Source organism: Lytechinus variegatus, chromosome 13 (assembly GCF_018143015.1).
Source record: "Lytechinus variegatus isolate NC3 chromosome 13, Lvar_3.0, whole genome shotgun sequence".
In the NCBI taxonomy this organism is placed as follows: domain Eukaryota; kingdom Metazoa; phylum Echinodermata; class Echinoidea; order Temnopleuroida; family Toxopneustidae; genus Lytechinus; species Lytechinus variegatus.
In genome coordinates this window covers 29,646,525-29,664,726 of record NC_054752.1, presented here as the reverse complement: position 1 = coordinate 29,664,726, position 18,202 = coordinate 29,646,525, and the positions used below count along the sequence as shown (strand labels likewise).

Sequence of the window (18,202 nt, the reverse complement as noted above, 5' to 3'; positions counted from 1 at the left end):
CCCCGGAAGAAATAATATACAATGAACTTTGTAAACTCTTACAAAAAACTAGTCAAATTGACTAGACCAGTAGTCAACTACACAGTAAAAACTGTGGTGTTAACCGGTGTACATAGAGGACCACACCAGTTATTTTACACTGGTGTTAAATTGGTGTTAGTTTTACACCTATAGGTTTTATTATAACACATATGGTTGTTACATTTACACTCTTTGGTGTTATGTTCAATCTCTAGGGTATTATTCAAACACCTCAGGGTGTGGTCCTCTATTAACACCAATTGGTGTCAGTTTTAACACCACAGTTTTTACAGTGTAGGAGCAACTTATATGGCAATCACTGATATTCACATGTCTGACATATATTCTAGTCAGAAATAACTCTGTTCTAGTAAAATATGACTAGAAAATAGTCAAATATGACTAGAATAACAGTTGCTCCCAGCTGACCCTATATTAACCAGTCATTTTTGACTGATTTGTTTTTTTTATTTTAGTAGTAGTTGTAGTAGTAGTAGTAGTAGTAGTAGTAGTAGTAGTAATAGTAGTATAGTAGTAGTAGTAGTAGTAGTAGTAGTAGTAGTAGTAGTAGTAGTAGTAGTAGTAGTAGTAGTAGTAGTAGTAGTAGTAGTAGTAGTAGTAGTAGAAGAATATTAGTAAAGTGGTAGTAGTTGTAGTAGTAGTAGTAGTAGTAGTAGTAGTAGTAGTAGAAGAAGAAGAATATAAGTGGTAGTAGTTGTAGTAGTAGTAGCAGTTGTTGTTGTAGTAGCAGTAGTAGTAGTAGTAGTAGAAGTAGTAGTAGTAGTAGTAGTAGTAGTAGTAGTAGTAGTAGTAGTAGTAGTAGCAGTAGTAGTAGTAGTAGTAGTAGTAGTAGTAGTAGTAGTAGTAGTAGTAGTAGTAGTAGTAGTAGTAGTAGTAGATAGTAGTAGTAGTAGTAGTAGCAGTAGTAGTAGTAGTAGTAGTAGTAGTAGTAGTAGTAGTAGTAGTAGTAGTAGTAGTAGTAGTAGTAGTAGTAGTAGTAGTAGTAGTAGTAGAAGTAGTAGTACGTAGTAGTAGAAGAAGAATATTAGTAAAGTGGTAGTAGTTGTAGTAGTAGTAGCAGTTGTTGTTGTTGTAGTAGCAGTAGTAGTAGTAGTAGTAGTAGTAGTAGTAGTAGTAGTAGTAGTAGTAGTAGTAGTAGTAGTAGTAGTAGCAGTAGTAGCAGTAGTAGCAGTAGTAGCAGTAGTAGCAGTAGTAGCAGTAGTAGCAGTAGTAGCAGTAGTAGCAGTAGTAGTAGTAGTAGTAGTAGTAGTAGTAGTAGTAGTAGTAGTAGTAGTAGTAGTAGTAGTAGTAGTAGTAGTAGTAGTAGTAGATGTAGTAGTAGTTGTTGTATAGGAGGAGGAGTAAGAGTAGCAGGACTATCGACACTGATGTTTCGATTCACTGGCCGACGATCGACGCTTCGCGACGCCTTGATTGTGATTTGACTTGAAGTTTCAATGTTATTTTCTGCGCTGGATTCATTCTGCGCCGCTGTGCAAAAACTCTATGCTTCTTACGAGGTGTAGTTTTCTGAAACTCTCACGGGATCTATCATCAACTATTAAATTTAATTTGTTTACTTTTAAATCCATTAAATGTAATGAAATATCATCGATTATTGATAACCGTTCTCGGTAATGGATTGATAAATTGTGGTGCAAATTATTGAAAGCATGGCAGCTAGCTCAAACAGCGCAGCATGATAAATCGGCGATGGGAAAGACGGTTCTTGCAAGTTACAGAGTCAATTAATTCATTAGGTTGTTAGAAATAGAGGGCAGTCTTCATATTTTATTCATAGAGGCGTTTGAACATGCATTGCTGACAGATTAATTAGGTACCCGGGGTACCCTACTTATTCCAACAACCATTCCTTCCCAGCATCCTGGCGTCAAATTCCGGAAGGTATGCACAAAACACTCTTGCTATTGGACAATCGAGCCAATTTATGAAACACAAGGACATGGGGTTTCATCGATCAGTTTCCAATATTACCCTCTTTCCTGAAGCACATAATTGACAAACGCAAGGAATTCCAGCATTTTGCATTAGTTCAATCAAATGAAGAAAAACCAATTTGAGAAGCGAAATTTGATTTGTTGGTTCAATATTATCCATGCATGTCCGGACTTTTGTGTATACCTTCTGATTAATTTTTTTTCATGATGATGATGATGTCAGCGATGATAATCAAGAAACTACCAGAGGCGGGGAAGGCGTGATAATAATACACCTGTCCAATCGGTGGACTGTACTTTATCAGAAGAAAACGAAGAAGGCGTAAGTGATTCGAACTTTTTGTTTAGTTACAGCGTCACGAAATGTTTCTTTCTTTAAAACTTCTGCTTTCTCTAAGTCACTACACATCATTGTGTATAATTTTATCATTTAGGCCTATTTTGATTGTATTATTTATGAAAAATAATCGCAATATGCGAATGAATGAACAAAATAATAAATGAATATGCAACCTAGCTCAGTCAGATAAAAAAGTCGGTTCTCTGGTCGAGTGTCAACAAGCATTCCCGTTTTCTTAACAGGTAAAATAACTACCAACAAACCTAATTTTTTAAACGTGAAACCCACCGGTCTTCCAGTCTAGACTACAGAGACAGAAAATGTTAAAATGTCAAATTTCAACAACTTAACATCACGATGGTAGAATCAACAAAGAAAGCATGTTTAATTTACATACCAATTCTGTTGAAGTTTTTTTCGGGATGTTTCGCCTTTTGGAAAAACGGGTTCTCGACTCTCCTTGATATGGGGTGCGTTTATTCGACACTTTTTTACCCTAGAATCATGATTAGAATCATGATTCAAATCACGATTCTGCAGAATCACGATTGCGTTTAGTCGAAATTGAATATAATCATGATTAGAATCACAAACATGAAACACGAAAAAAGGGGCGTTTGGAAAGACGTTTCTGTAGAATCACGAACGAAAAAGGTCGTATAAACGATATCGTGATTTGAATCATGATTCTATGACGTCATTGTGTCGTGCTTCTTCCCGGGTTCGACTCAAAGGCGCGCGCTGTGTTTCGTGCAGGTTAATTTTCGTGAAGCAGTATTGCCAGCATTTAGGAATTATCATTCTGTGTATTGTACCCCCGGGGTTGTACTGTAGCGTCATTTGTATATTTCATTGTTTTCATCAATCATTTCTTCAAGTTCCAAAGGCACAAATTGGACTGATCGACGATGAATTAACTCAGGGCTCTGCTTGTGCTTTGGGCTCAGCCTGAAGCACAAGCATCCCTTACCGGGATTCACAGAAATAAGACGATCCCTTTCAGCGGCGCTTGCGAGGGAGGGATTTCGACGGAGATGTGGCACCGCCTGTCGAGACAAAATTAACAGAATTCATGCCCAGTACAGGACCATCATAGACAAGAAAAATCGATAGGGAGGTGGGAGGGAGGATAATGACCCCTTCTGGTTCCCGATCAAAAACAATATGAGGTACAATACACGGAATTCTTGGAGTAAAAGATTTATTTTTCGGAAGCCGAGTAAGCGTTGCACTTGCACAAACGTTTGCTCGTTAGCTCCGGCGGCAGCAAAAATCTAGCAGCCGACGTGAAGTTAGAAACACGTGCGAAAATGTTGACCTATACTTCCTGGGTCAAACTGCGCACTGTGATGGGCACTGGATCGGCCCGAATTAAGGGAGAAACAGCGTTAGAAAGATGGTCGTATAAACGCTGATTCTGTCGGATCGTGATTCATGCTGCTGTTTTGAATCATGATTCAAATTGTGATTCAAATCATGATTCTGGGTCGAGGTCGCATAAACGCAGCCATGGTCGACGTTGGAGCGAGAATGTGTGGACATTCGCCTCCTCGTCCTAGTACATCTGACAAGTAAAACAGAATTTGATATAGAAAACTTTCATCGGTTGGGGATAGTAATTAAAGAATGTCTAAACCCCAATCTTACCATATTCATGGCGAATTCGTATTTGAACTTTGAATCAGATCATACCCTCAACGCAAAGACAGGAGTTGCAGAAGAAAGGTCATGGATTGTTTACGTGATCATCTGCATAGATTATGCCAGTTGTTACGTTGATAAAACGGGTAGAACTTTGAATGAAAAACTGAGTGAACGTAAAAGAGCCCTTGATTGAACATTCATCCCATTCAGCTGTAGAAGAACACGCCCTCAAGACATGTCACTTTTCATTGGATGGGATAATGCCCAAATAATGACTTTGTAATTAACTTCTGGAAAGGAAAGGTGAAATAATCACTGTGGATAAAAGGATTAATCCATGCTTAATAGACCTAAATAGAGACTCTGAATATATATTGTCACTAATCTTTGGTCCAGTGATTAAAGACACAATTGCCGTTTCTATGCAGATTATCGACCGCTAATACCTTGGTCACATTTGTTCTACGGCGGACGTACGGCGAGTCGAAAACAGCCCTTTTAACATTTTTTGTACCAGCTGAATAAAACGACTTTTTTCGACTCGCCGTATACGGCCGCCGTAGAGCAAGTGTGACCAAGGTAAGGCCCGTTCCCACTGCAATTACGGATTTAGAAAAGATGTAAAACGGAATAGAATCTTGTTATCCGTTGGAAGACGTTATGTATCCGTTGTTTATTCTTTGCATACGTGTTTCATACGCTCTATATCCATAGAGCATTAGTCCACTGTGATTTCATTGTTCGCCCATTTTGTTCATTGTCTGGAGCGGAGGAAAACGGATGAAGCCATCCCAAAATTGTCCGCTGTATCCGTTATGAATTCGTTTTGTGTCCAAATTTCATGAGAATTTGTTGGAAACTGATGAAGTACTAGTGTCAAAAACCGCAAGATTTTTAACCAATTTTAACCATATAATTCGTTGTCACCGCGGCAAAACGTTTTCCGACACACGCAAAGAATGTGTTTTACACAGTCATCTTTACCGCAAGACCAGCATGACCAATGTGTGTGCCAAATTTCATAAGATTGGCTAAATTGAGGAAGTTCGAATCGCATGATTTCACCTAATATTTGACAGTATAAACCGTTACCATGGCAACACAATTTCCAACACATGCGGAAATATGTCTTTGCACTTCTTTACCCAAGATCAATGTGTGTGCCAAGTTTCATGAGAATCGGTTAATATTGAGGAAGTATAGCTCGAAGCGCATGATTTGTAACAGACCGACCGTATGCTGATTTTTAGATCCCCTTCATACCTCTTTTTTGCGGGAGATTATGCTCCCTACAAATTTTTTGACTTATTACGTCCCAGTTTGTTATTCAAAGTTGCACATTTTTTTGACAGTGACATCATGGACATAGGAAGCTTTTATGGTCAGACAAAAGATTGGACGGGTGAACCAATAATCACAATAAAGCCTATACCTATATACTTGTATCCCCTTGTATCTTGGTTGAGCCATGTAATAGGTCCATGGTTGAGCAGAACGATCCAGCTTTAGGCCTGCTATTCTGGCCAATTGCGTGTTGTACTTCAAATATCGTCGGCCTTATGCCAAAAGGGCCTTAACCCGATTTTAGGGGTTCTGAATATTTTATAATAAATTTAACACATTTCATGTAAAACTTAATAACTTAACACGTTTATCGAAATTGGCTTCAAAAGCCAAAAAACGACCACAAACTTTTGATTATTAGAGAGGCCAAAACCTTTAAACGCCATTATCTCGGAATGGCCAAAAGCAGTTAAGGCCCTTTTGGCATAAGGCCGACGATATGCACGATTTAATGTTTCACTTGTATGATTTTTTTTATTTGCTTTGTTTATTAATTCACCAGGGATGGGCTCGTGACAAAGTACCTCTCAATGTGGCAAGAGTGTTTCGTCTTCTCCTAACTGCTTCAAAATGTTGAGGGTGCTTAATAACCCGAGTCATTGGTCTTAGGATGCGTCTCCATACCAATCCAACCACCCGGTTCAATCCCTTGTAATAAGATGATCCTTTTCCTGTGGGAGGGACGCCGAACAAATGCAGCATTTCGTCACCCACCCGAACTAACAACAAGACAGATTTCCACGCCAATTTAACAATGAACAGCACCACCGACAGGCCTACGTCTGATTCCAACGATGGAGCCATCATATCTCAAAATATACCAGGAGCTGCTATCCTCGTCGTCATTAGCATCGTCGGCATCGTTGGGAACATCTTCGTGATCGTCGCCGTCCAGCTAACCCGTCGTCTTCAGACGTCAACAAACAGCTTTGTCGTTGCCCTCAGTTGCATTGATTTTCTGACCGCGCTGACGCTACCTTTCCAGGCCGGTGCGCTTCTTGGGCTTACGCACACATCTCCGTCTTTCGCCGTCGTCTGCGAAGTAATTGGCGCGCTTTCGTTTATATTCAACGGTTGGAGCATTATCACATTGATCACGATCGCGTTCAACCGGTATATCCTGATTACTCAAAAATCACATACGTATCGCCGGATATTCCGCAAGAGAAGCATCGCCATCATGCTCATATGTATCTTCTCGTATCCTCTATGCTCCGTTATGGTTTTTGCATTAACTGGTTGGGCCGTGTTTGGGGAAAAATACAATGCGTGCGCTGTAGCAGATGGTAGAGCATTCAACCTCTTATCCGGTGTTTCCATGCTTACGCTGATGGCCGCCATCTTGTATTTTTACCTGAAGATCTACCTCCATGTGCGGAACCACGTCCGGAATGTCCATGTCAATCTGGAAAATCAAAATCGACAATTCGTTTCTGCACAACAACCAGAGCAATGTCACAAAACAGAGCCAAATAAAAAAGAGTCGAATAAAAAGGAAATGCTTTACCGAAATAGCACTGAAGCAAAAATCACAAAGAATATGCTATTTGTCGTCTTGTGTTTTTTCATCTGCATGACGCCAATAACAATTCATTTATTTGCGACTGAACTTGATGCGACAATGGTCGCTTACTTTGTCGTCATTCTGTCAGTGAACTGTTCCCTGAACCCGATCATCTATGCCTGGAAACACCCAGTGTTTCACCAGGTATTCAGATGTATTCTAAGCCGTCGTCTTCAAGACGTGGAAGAGCCTTCGCGCTGGCTTCGCGACCACTTATCAAATCTATCATAATGAGGGACATAAAGCCTCTATATATGCCCTAGATCTAGATTCTAGACCTTAACTTTATCCGAAATCGCCTCGATTTTGCAGCCGGGTCGAATAGTTGTCTCTTTATTCTTTGTGATTCTTGATACCTTATTCTGACAACCACATCTCTCTTGAGACTATGAATACGTAGGTTAAACACTTGAAGCGAAAACGTCCTGATCAGGTATAAGTGTTGCCACTCCCAATAGCTGTGAGACCAAAGTTACTTGCTCCTAAGTCAACTGCTCATATTACAGGAAACATGGGATATCTTTACGCATCTCGACAAATGGATGCAAGTATATCACTTCCGTCCTTCACTAAATTTGAGCATGGTTGTTTAGCTTGCTCCGGCCTTCCTACGTATCTAAATGACACCCAACATTCATAAGGAGCCACTTCTTGGATGCCAAGGTTCTCAACAAACGTCTGCCAATTAACATGTTCAAAAAGACTCAGACATTAAAACTTCATTCACTGTTGTATGATGACGTCATCGTGGTTTTGTAAAAGAGTTTGTTTTGAAGTTGCAGATTATGTTAGTACAATTCTCTTATACATTTTGAATATCAATCGCCAGATGCGGCCCGTGAGATGTTCTGATCAGGCAAAGACATAACGGCATGCTCCTCCCATCTCTTGTTTGATTAGAGAACGTTTTTGCACCTATGATTTCAGAAGCCTGGTCGTTTGTTGGCCAAGAAGACAACGGTGGGGCACTTCATGAGGCTTGTTCTTAATACCAATCAGATACATGGATTTCAGTAGTTAAAATAGCTACCCCTAACGTTTACTGACAAAAATGTGTCATGGAACCTTTGACAATTCTCCAGACTTGAGAGTCTTACAATTATCTATTGACGCTCAGGGGGGCGTTTCATGAAAGGACTCGTCGGACGTTTTATCCGACAGTTACCATAGGAACAGTGCCTCTCAGCCAATCAAAATCATGGAAAGATGTCAGATCTGACAACTTGTCGGATGAAAATATTGATGAAATGCTCCCCTGATGCACATGTAGTTCTTGAAAGTGGTGTGATCAGATGATGAAGATGGCAATTGTAGAAAGAAATTCGCAAAGAGTAAATAAATATATAAATAGTCGAGATTTAGAAAACCTCAATTATTTGCTCATTTCTTTCAATATAGGACAGTAATACGAATACCAAACTAATTATTGAGTGGTTTACTTGCTATTTATAAAGGATATCTAGTTTTATTTAGCCGTGTCATGAGCGTTGTGTTATGAGTAATAGTGAGTTAAAAGTTCTGTAAACATAAATGTGATTGAAATCTAAAAAAAAGAAACGTGCACTGCAAAATCTCCGGTGTTGATTTAACACCAGCCCGGAATATTATGTCCACACCAGAGAAGTATTGAAACAACACCAGGTTGGAATCAAACCGACGCTGTTTTAATACTAATTGGTGTTTTAAAAACACCTTTTTGGTGTTATAAAAACGAAACTGATGTTGTTTAACACTTCTCTGGTATGGACATATAGAATCCGGGCTGGTGTTAAATCAACACCGGAGTTTTTGCAGTGTGGGTATATTTATTCATTATTTGGTTCCGTTCTCCATATAGGTGGAGCAACCGTACCCACAACGCTCACACACCCTGAACAATTACTCTTTGCGATTAAAATGGTGTGCTTGGATAGAAGATTTAGGAACTTGTGAACTAGTGAATGTCAAAAATCCATAACTTCATCTGCATAAGTCAATTATTTTTCAGTCCATTTTGGAGCCATTGCCTCGTTTCTATTTCATATATTTTTTTTATTCCCGACATCTACGTGTAGAGGTAAGCTATATAGATACCTTTTTGTTCGCCAACATCTGAACAGTTCTTTTGTAAGTTTCAAAAATGGGGGAAAGATCCTAGATAAGCATGCTCCTTTTTGTGGAACAGCCTTCCTGAAGACATCAAACTTGTATTTCTGTTGTCTATTTTAAACATCTGGGCCCTGTTGTACAAAGAGTTACGATTGATTCGATCAATCGTACCTCTATGGAAATCCATTAGTGTCATAATTTTTTCTACAAAAAAATTTGCACAATGTCCTTTTTATGCAAAGAGAAGCGTAGTGAATTTTCAAGAAAACAATGAATGCATGAATATACATCACAGCTAGAAAATATTTTGAACAAACATGCATAAATAGATGTTGACGATGCTGCTGGCCGTCCATAGTTGTGATTGATCGGATCAATCGTAACTCTTTGTACAACAGGGCCCTGCTCAATAGCTTTCCAACCAGTTAACTCTCTGTGAGCCTTTGGCACAATATGGGCAAATGGCGGTTTTTAGGGTACATTTTGCCCTATATTATACAATTCTTCATTATTATATTTGCAAGTGGATGAGACGCGACTAATGGCATATTTGTCTAAGCTTTTCATTTTCAGCAAACGAATTGGTATAGGCCTACAACCGTGACAACAAAAGCAAATTAACGTTGTCTTGGTGACGGAGATCGACCCATTTTAATTCGAGTGTACGGCTGAATAATTCTAGCGATATATTAATTTCATTTTTTATTGGAAACATAGAAAAATTACTTTCATGTAATTAACCTTGAATGTGTTTAATTACGCAAATTGTTGGGAAGAGAAAGTGGAGGTTTCTGTTTCTTCTTGAAAGTGAGGCAATTAGGGTCAATAACGACCATCCTCTCCCCCATTCTCTCTCTCCCTCTCTCTCTCTCTCTTTCTCTCCCTCTCTCTCTCTCTCTCTCCCTCTCTGAGCCACACAAAGCAAGTTGAATACGAATTAAAGGAACTCTGAGTTACTGACATCATCAAGTGTAATTCGAAGAAAGACAATTAAGGTATGAAAATATTTCAGAGAAAAAAATCAGAATCATTGTTATTTTGAGAAAATGAGCATCGAGGGTACTTAAAGGGATGGTCCAGGCTGGAAATATTTATATCTCAATGAATAGAGTAAAATTTACAGAGCAAAATGCTTAAAATTGTATCAAAATATCGGAAAACAAATAAAGTTATTGAATTTCCAAGATTTCCGGTGAAATAGTTCTAGGCATGTCTTTATGAATATTCATGATGTCATATCCCCACTTGTTCTTTAGTATTTTATTATATTAAATGAAGTTTATTCAAAATTTTGCTATCAAGAAAAAAAAATGGGTTGACAACTGATTAAGTGCATTAGTTATTTATTGCCGCAACTTATTTCATCATAATGGAGACATATCTTTTACACATGTATGAAAAATATAACATTTGCGATTTCATTTAATAACATAAGAAAAGGGAAAGTGGGAATGTGATATCATCAGCCCTTCTTATGAATATTCATGGGATGTGCATATATTTTTTCACAAAATATTGATAAAGTTTAAAATTCAATAACTTCGTTATCTGTTATCCGATTTTGATGAAATGGTTAGCATTTCGCTCTGTGAATTTTACTCTATTTATCTAGATATAAATATATTCAGCCCGAACCAGCCCGGAAAGTCCACCCCAACTAAAAGTCGATTAGAATAAGACAAAAACCAAACATGCATAACCATGATAACGCCGAGGATTTCATGACCAAAATGAATCTTTGAAAAAGTTATGACATTTTGAAATGAAATTTATTTTGCACAGAACATTTATATGCACAACGGGGCAATAAGCAACACTTGGTGAACAGTAATTATATACCGACTCAAAGATGCTTTTGTATTTTATTGTTTGAATTAAACCTTTTTTATTGTATTTATTTCATGAAATTGTCTGGGTTAAACTACTTTGATATTTCCATTTTAATCCAAATTATTATTAGGGTGGATTTGCCCATCAATGATCAAAGCAGGTCACATGCACATTTCAATCTGAATTTGTATTATTTGCCATTGCTGGTAAAAAAGAAATGAGGCCTTACAACATCAGAAAAACATCAAAACACATTGTAAATTAATTGCAAAACAAATAATCACAAATATAGGCACTGATCTGAGACACAAACACGTATATGCACACATAACCCCAATACCAACCTTATATATACATAATCTTACTAACAGATATTTCCTTTCAGTATATTACTCTGTCTTACATACTTTGTTTCCCATTTTTTCCCTTCCACAGGGTTCTTTATTTTCAAAAAGCATAGTTACACTGTATAAACATTTACAATTTTTTTCAGACAAACGGTAAATAAACATGGTATATACATAATTCATAATACATATAGACATAGTAAAACTAACTTATTATACAATCAAGTTGTCACAGCCAAAGAATATTGATATGTTGAAAGTAACGAATATTGAAAACGAAATTATTGTTAAAAATAGTAACATAAAGTACAAAAAAGATGTATTATATTTTCCTAACTGGATAGAAAAACAATATTTTGAAAGTTAAACAAATCCTAACTGGTGGTGAATGGAAGAAGATTGATTCAATATGCACTATTTAAAAAAAAAGATAATTACTTTCTACCTTTGAATTGGTGAAAAAAAATGCGTTCCCGAAGTTCTAGCTTAACAAGTGCACGAAATGTAAATAGCATGTCATCGAAATCCAGCACTATTGACATATCAACAGGTGACTGTAATCAATGAAATGAAATCAAAACATTTTTATCATTTTGATGATCGAAAAGGAGAAAAGAGACATCCCTTGTATTCATTTTTGAAACGATTTCTTTAGCTTGCCTCTTGAATTTAATTGGAAACGATTATCAGAGTTTAAACTTGATTTTATAAATGACATCAGGACTAAACAATTTGATTTTAAATCATATCATAGAATACCAAGTAAAGACAATCTTTGCAAAATTAATGGAAAATGAAAAATGATATTTTATGTAATATTTGTAAAGTTCCAGAAACCAGTATTCATATTCTTTTTACCTGTCAAGTGGTAACAGTAATTTGGATTTTTTTTATTAATAAATTCTTTGTTCGATGTAAAGATTGTTTAGAACAAAAAAATATCGTGATAGGTCATGAAATAGTGCTTTAGTGCCTATTAACATGGCGGCTCAGCTACAGCCGCGTGGTAATAATATGATACCAAGTATCAAAGCGCAGTTGAGTATATGCACATAGTAACTGCGCTATATGGACATATTATTATTGTTATGATTCTAATGATCATCTCATCATGACATTGAATTTTCTATTGAATTCTCAAAACCATTGTCATTATGCTTTCTATTTTACATTTTCTTTGTCCATGAGGCCTATTATGTTTGCGTTTTGCAATCGATGACAATAAGGCAAATAAATAATCTTATTTGCCTTATATGAAAATACCATGATCTCAGGATTGGGTACAAAATATCGTTTATATCAACTTGATTAGGAAAATTAATCAAATCGAGAAATGATATTGTATCCATGCAAGTGTGATGATCAAGGACAAATACAGTGATTGAAAACATTTTTTAATGAGATCAAGTCATACTCTAAACAGCCGGAGTGCTTCGATTGAGAATTACACGTGCATTGTGCTGTATATATACAATAATCTTATGCATGTTGCTCCGTTGTAAATTTTCGAAGAGAACATTGTTATAAAAGATGAAACATACCGCAATGTATTAATGTGAACATGCTCGTTTGGTACGGGGTAATCTACTTGTGAATTACTTAGAAGATGTATTTGGCCGGGAGTATATAAAGGATAAAGGAATAACTTATTAACCTCTTTGTACATTTCTAAAGGAATGGAAAGGAGTTATTAATTATTTGTGAAAAAATTAAACATATTTTTTAAAGAGAAAATGCTGGCCTTTGAGCTCTGGCGGATCCAGGGATGGGGGCACATCTGGCTCGTGCCCCCCTTGAGAATCAGAGGAAATGACCTTGGATTTTAGGTGATACCCATTTTTTTTGCTCGTTAAATTTTTATCGGGAAAATGTGCCCCACCCTTTTTGGAAAATCCTGGATCCGCCCCTGCCTTTGAGATTTTTTTTTTTCGTTTAAGGAAATGGGGAAATCTAATCGAAGGAAATCCATAGGGGGCGCTTATAGAGGTAAGAAAAAAAGGAGGTATTTGGGGCATTTTTACAAGCAAAGGCCGCATTATTACCAAATTTGTTTCTCCTGTGCGTGAAGGGTGTGGAATAGAATAGGGTGTACTTCTATTTGGCGAGTAGAAGGCAGTGGCAAATTTAAGGGGGGTTAGGGGATTTAAGCCCCAAACTCTTTGGGCTGCCACTGAGTAAAGAAAAATAATAAACTACATTTTGGAGCCAACGCCAATACCTTAATTGCTTTAAAAAAATCTTTGTATACCGAAATGATCTTCTTCAAATTTCTCGGTCAAACCCCTCCTAGGAAAAAGCTAGATCCGCCCCTGGAAGGTTTGCAAAATAATGGTGGGTTGCTGGCGGGTTGGGGCTGGTTGGTGCATGCATGGTCACACGGCCCTCTTTACCGCTTGCCTTTTCCCCCTTTTTTGTCGTCCTATTGTGTTCCCGGGGGGCGTTTCATCAATATTTTCGTACGACAAGTTGTCAGATCTGACAACTTTCCTGGATTCTGATTGGTTGAGAAGCACTGTTACCATAGTAACTGTCGGATAAAACAGGACTTGTCGGATAAAACGTCTGACAAGTCCTTTCATGAAACGCTCCCCTGATTTAATTATTTCAACTTCTCCAGGGGCTGCGGAGCCGAAAGTTGAAAGTGGGGGGGGGGGGGGTGACACAGGGGAAAATGGCACCTTTTCTTTACTATCTACATGGCCGCATGCAGAAATTTTTCGCTGGGGAGGGCACAACGCGTAAACTTTTTGGGAAAATTACTCAAAGGTGAGATGGCAAAGCGACCGAGCTTATCATTGAGGCGCTAAATTGCATTTTTTTAAGCGAAATCGATGGATTTTGTGCACTTTTAGTGAAAATCTGCAGTAAAGAAATGTTAGTTTTCAAAATTTCGGGGACGGTGGCAACTGCCCCCCCCCTCCCCGCTGCGTACGGTCATGATCTTAAAAATTAATAAGAAATTACTTATCTACCCCACTCACATGACTCATGAAACTATTATCCACTTGCAGAAGGAAGCAGAACAGCGCTAAATTATAAATAATCCGGGCGCTAATCGGGCACGAAGAGAATTTTTTTTTTCAGGGGGGGTATTCTGAAAAGTCTCGTAAGTTTCCACTTAAATATCCTTTTAAGTTACCCATTTAATGGAGCGCTAATGTACCTCCAAATTCGTATTCTGAAAACTCTATTAGCGCTCAATTAAGTCCCTTTAGGCCACTCCCCTACTGAGCCGAATTAGCCAATCAAATGCGCTCTTACAACGTAAAATTTTCTCCTAGCGCGCAGTGTCACTTCACTTTGCTGCCTTGCAGCGCAGCGCCCGGCTGCTGCAGGTGCACTGCACCACGATCTTGATAAAAAGATTTTTTGCTGAAATGCTAAAGCATTTGCATCTGAGATTAGAGGTTTGTTATGTTGTTGAAATTAATTGTTGTCTTTTCCCTTTCTCTCTCATTTAATGTACCTTTGTGCTTTTCTCTTTTTTTCGAACGCGTTCTGATTTTCAAAACTCTCTATTTGAATCCATTTGTAGCTTTTTTTCTTTTTCTTGTTTTTTTACAATAATTTTTATTTGCCTCTGTCTCGGGGCCATGGTAGAGGGGGTTCTTCTTTAACTTAATTCCTACTTATTTTAAAAACTACATACTTTTCATTTATATGAGAAATATTCTCCAACAAAATTTGAATAAACATATTTTAAATATAAAAAAAGCATAATTAAAAAAAGCCGAAATTTTATTGATATTTGATGTTGAAACGTTATGACATTTATAGGTTTTTAAAGGTGGGGAAAACGATGGCAGCACTCACTATTTTTTCTTTTGTATTTTATTCTATATATTCGTTTAAATACTAAAGGGTTCTATGCTTATTTTTCATTGTCAGAAACAAGGTTTAATTCAACCATGCACATTGCTGCATCTATCGTAATTTGGCAATTTCATTATTGTCAAAAAAAAGTGTGCAAAACAAAATAGTTTACGATGCTAATAATTAAAGAAAATATAGAAAAAATAATAGTCATATTTTCCCTATAAGTACACAAATATTTCTGTCTCCTTTTTCCCCCTTTTCTAATTTATTTATTACCAAATATAGTCCCATTTAAGACAATCAACTGAGGTGACGTGGCCGAGTGGTCAAGGTGGAGCCTGACTGGGCACATGAAAGTATGGGGTTCAATCAAAGACCCTATTCCTTATTTTACTTGTTTCTATACATCACCTTTTCCCCTTTATTCTTTTCCCTTTTTAGCTATCTCCTTTATTCTCTTCCTTCCTCCTTCCTTCCTCCTAGTATTAAACCGATTTGATGATATTTATACGAAATGAAAGCCACATTTATCAAGATATGATGAGACTTAATGGACCTCTTATCACCATTATCTCCCCCCACTGGAAAGTCCGCTAATTGAGCGCTATGAGACTTTTCAGAATACCAAAAGTCTCGTAACTACTCAAGTCTTCGCGCGGTCAAAACGCGTACTATTGCAAGTGCGCGCGACGCAACCCTGCCAAATAAGGAAAGGGCACTTAAGTGACTTTTCAGAATACCAAAATGCTAATTGAGCGCTAATTGACCGCTAATTGAGCTTTCAGAATACCGCCCCACAACAAAAAAGAACAAGCACATATGAGAAGAGGCACTCGTTTATAGGTCCTTCTCAGGTGAATTGGGTTAAAAGGGGCATGCACTGATTCAAGAAGTCAAGGGGGCACTTGCTCAAACACGAAACGGGTCTTTTTCAGGTGAAAGGAGCGGAGAACACGTTCCCGAGGGGCAAAAAGGGGGCACTGATACAAGAAAAGGCACCTATAAGATGGCAAAAGGGCACTTGCTAACAGCATAAAACAGATCCTTCTCAGGTGAAAGGGGTATATAGGTCATGTTCATGAGGGAACATTTTTCTTGCGTATAAAAGGGCACCTTTTCAGTGCTTCAAAAGGGATCGCCGCCCCTGAACTTCTTTTCTTCACGTTCGTTAGGGGGAATTTGGGGGTAATGTTTGGCACTGATACGAGATTGTTAACACATAAAACGGGCCCTTCTGAGGTGATCGAAAGGGCACAGAACACGTCCGTGAGGGGGCATTTTTCTTGCTTAAAAAAGGGCTCCTTTTCAGTGCTTCAAAAAGGATCGCCGCTCCTGTACTTCACTCTTGTAACTATGAATACCATACAGGAGAAATACGTTTATTCGCATGGTATACATGGTATAGTGTTTTATAAACTGCACTCTAGCAAACAACCCTATAACAAGAGAATGATAGAGGGTTCTTGGTGCGAAAATGTGGCTGAACAAGTTGACAAGCAAGAAAGAGTCATCAGTCAAAACTGAAAACTGTTGTCCATTTCTCCTCGAATGATTTTACAACCAAAAAAAGAAAGAAAGGAGGGAAAAGGGTCATCAGCAAAAAAATGGCCATGTCGGAAAATGGCACATTTTTTCCTTCTCTGTTTTACTTGTTTTTTAACATTTAGGGTGTTCGATCGAACGCCTCTGGCTACGGGACTGAACAAAATCTGAAATATATATAAAATTATGTGATCTGCTTATTATTAATATCATTATGTTATGAATTAATCCTGTGAGTGTGAGGGAATGACAATGAACGTTTGAAAAAAAATATGTGTTAACAATGTTATTATCATGTTTGGAAAATCGATCATATTCGTCTTTGTTCTTTATAGTTGTAAATTAATCTGCTTCTAAAACGGAAATTTCAGTTTGAATTCTTTTTTCCATGGGTATATTCATGTTATAAAAAAGTTTATGAGAGAAAAAAAATGAACAAGACAAAACAAAATAGAAAATCACCCACACACGATAGATTGCTTGTCTTCATGCTTGCTTGCTTGATTGATTGATTGATTAATTAATATTGATGGATGGAGGGATGTATGGATTGATTGATTAGTGGATTGATTGATTGATTGACTGATTGACTGATTGATTGATTGATTGATTAGTGGATTGATTGATTGATTGATTGATTAATTGATTGATTGACTGATTGACTGATTGACTGATTGATTGATTGATTGATTGATTGATTGATTGATGGATGGATGGATGGATGGATTGATTGATTGATCGACTGATTGATTGATTGATGGATAGATGGATGGATGGATGGATGGATGGATGCAGAGGCCGCGGAACGGTTTCCAAAGTGGGGGGGGGCTGACCATGCAAAAAATCACAATCATATGGTCATTTTTACGTTTTTGTACATGGTTTTGGAAAAAAAAGTAGGGGCTGAAGCCCCCCCCCCCCCGCTTTCGCGGCCCCTGGGCTAACAAGCTGGAGGGAGGGAGGGAGGGAGGGAAGATTGGATGGATGGATGGATTGATTAGTGGATGGATTAATTATTGATTGATTGGAGGCTTTATATACGGCTTTATGGACAGGATCGAGGCAGCATTTTTTTAAATATGCATGATCTATCTAGTTAACTATTCCTAGGCGAAAACAAACAAACGAACAATCTAAGTTTGCAAATAATATTAATCAAGGTAGCACTATATTTGAAAGCAATTATAAGTGCCTATATATTACGAAAAAGGCATTGTGCACCCGTCTGAAATTACTGAAAATTTGCTCGCTCGATCACTTCGTTCCCTGACACATACGTTAATAGTTACGGTCATCAAACCTATACTAAAACAGCCATTGATTGACATATAGGCCCTATGTCTTGATAGGCCTTTTTGTATGTCAACTTCGCCGAAATCGAGATATTATTGTATCATACGTGTGTAATTTTTAGGTATAGGCCTACCCTTTCAGACTGTCTTCCCCCGAAAAAAAATCAGATCAAAAGGGAAATATTATTTGATCGACTATGACCTCCTGATCACCAATCTCCGTTAGTTAATCTTACTACATTTTTTTTCAACTAAAAAAAGATGAATAAAATAATACTGAACCGGTATCCAAATCGGTTGCCATCTATGCGCACTTGCGATCGATGTGGTGCTGTATAAGTGTTTTCCTCAAGCAATATTGCAATTATTGGAGAAAAAATAAGACGATAGTACTCGAGAGAGGAAATCTTTTTAGG

General features: G+C 37.7%; 1 protein-coding gene across 1 annotated transcript; it reads left to right on the top strand.

Moving 5' to 3' along the window:
* The first annotated feature begins 1,696 nt into the window (after positions 1–1,696).
* LOC121426708 (alpha-1B adrenergic receptor-like) lies at positions 1,697–8,058 on the top strand. Its single transcript, XM_041623081.1, has 2 exons — positions 1,697–2,301; positions 5,810–8,058. Exon 2 carries the CDS (start codon positions 6,062–6,064, stop codon positions 7,100–7,102), a length of 1,041 nt encoding a protein of 346 aa, XP_041479015.1. The 5' UTR covers positions 1,697–2,301; positions 5,810–6,061; the 3' UTR covers positions 7,103–8,058.
* Positions 8,059–18,202: the final 10,144 nt, after the last annotated feature.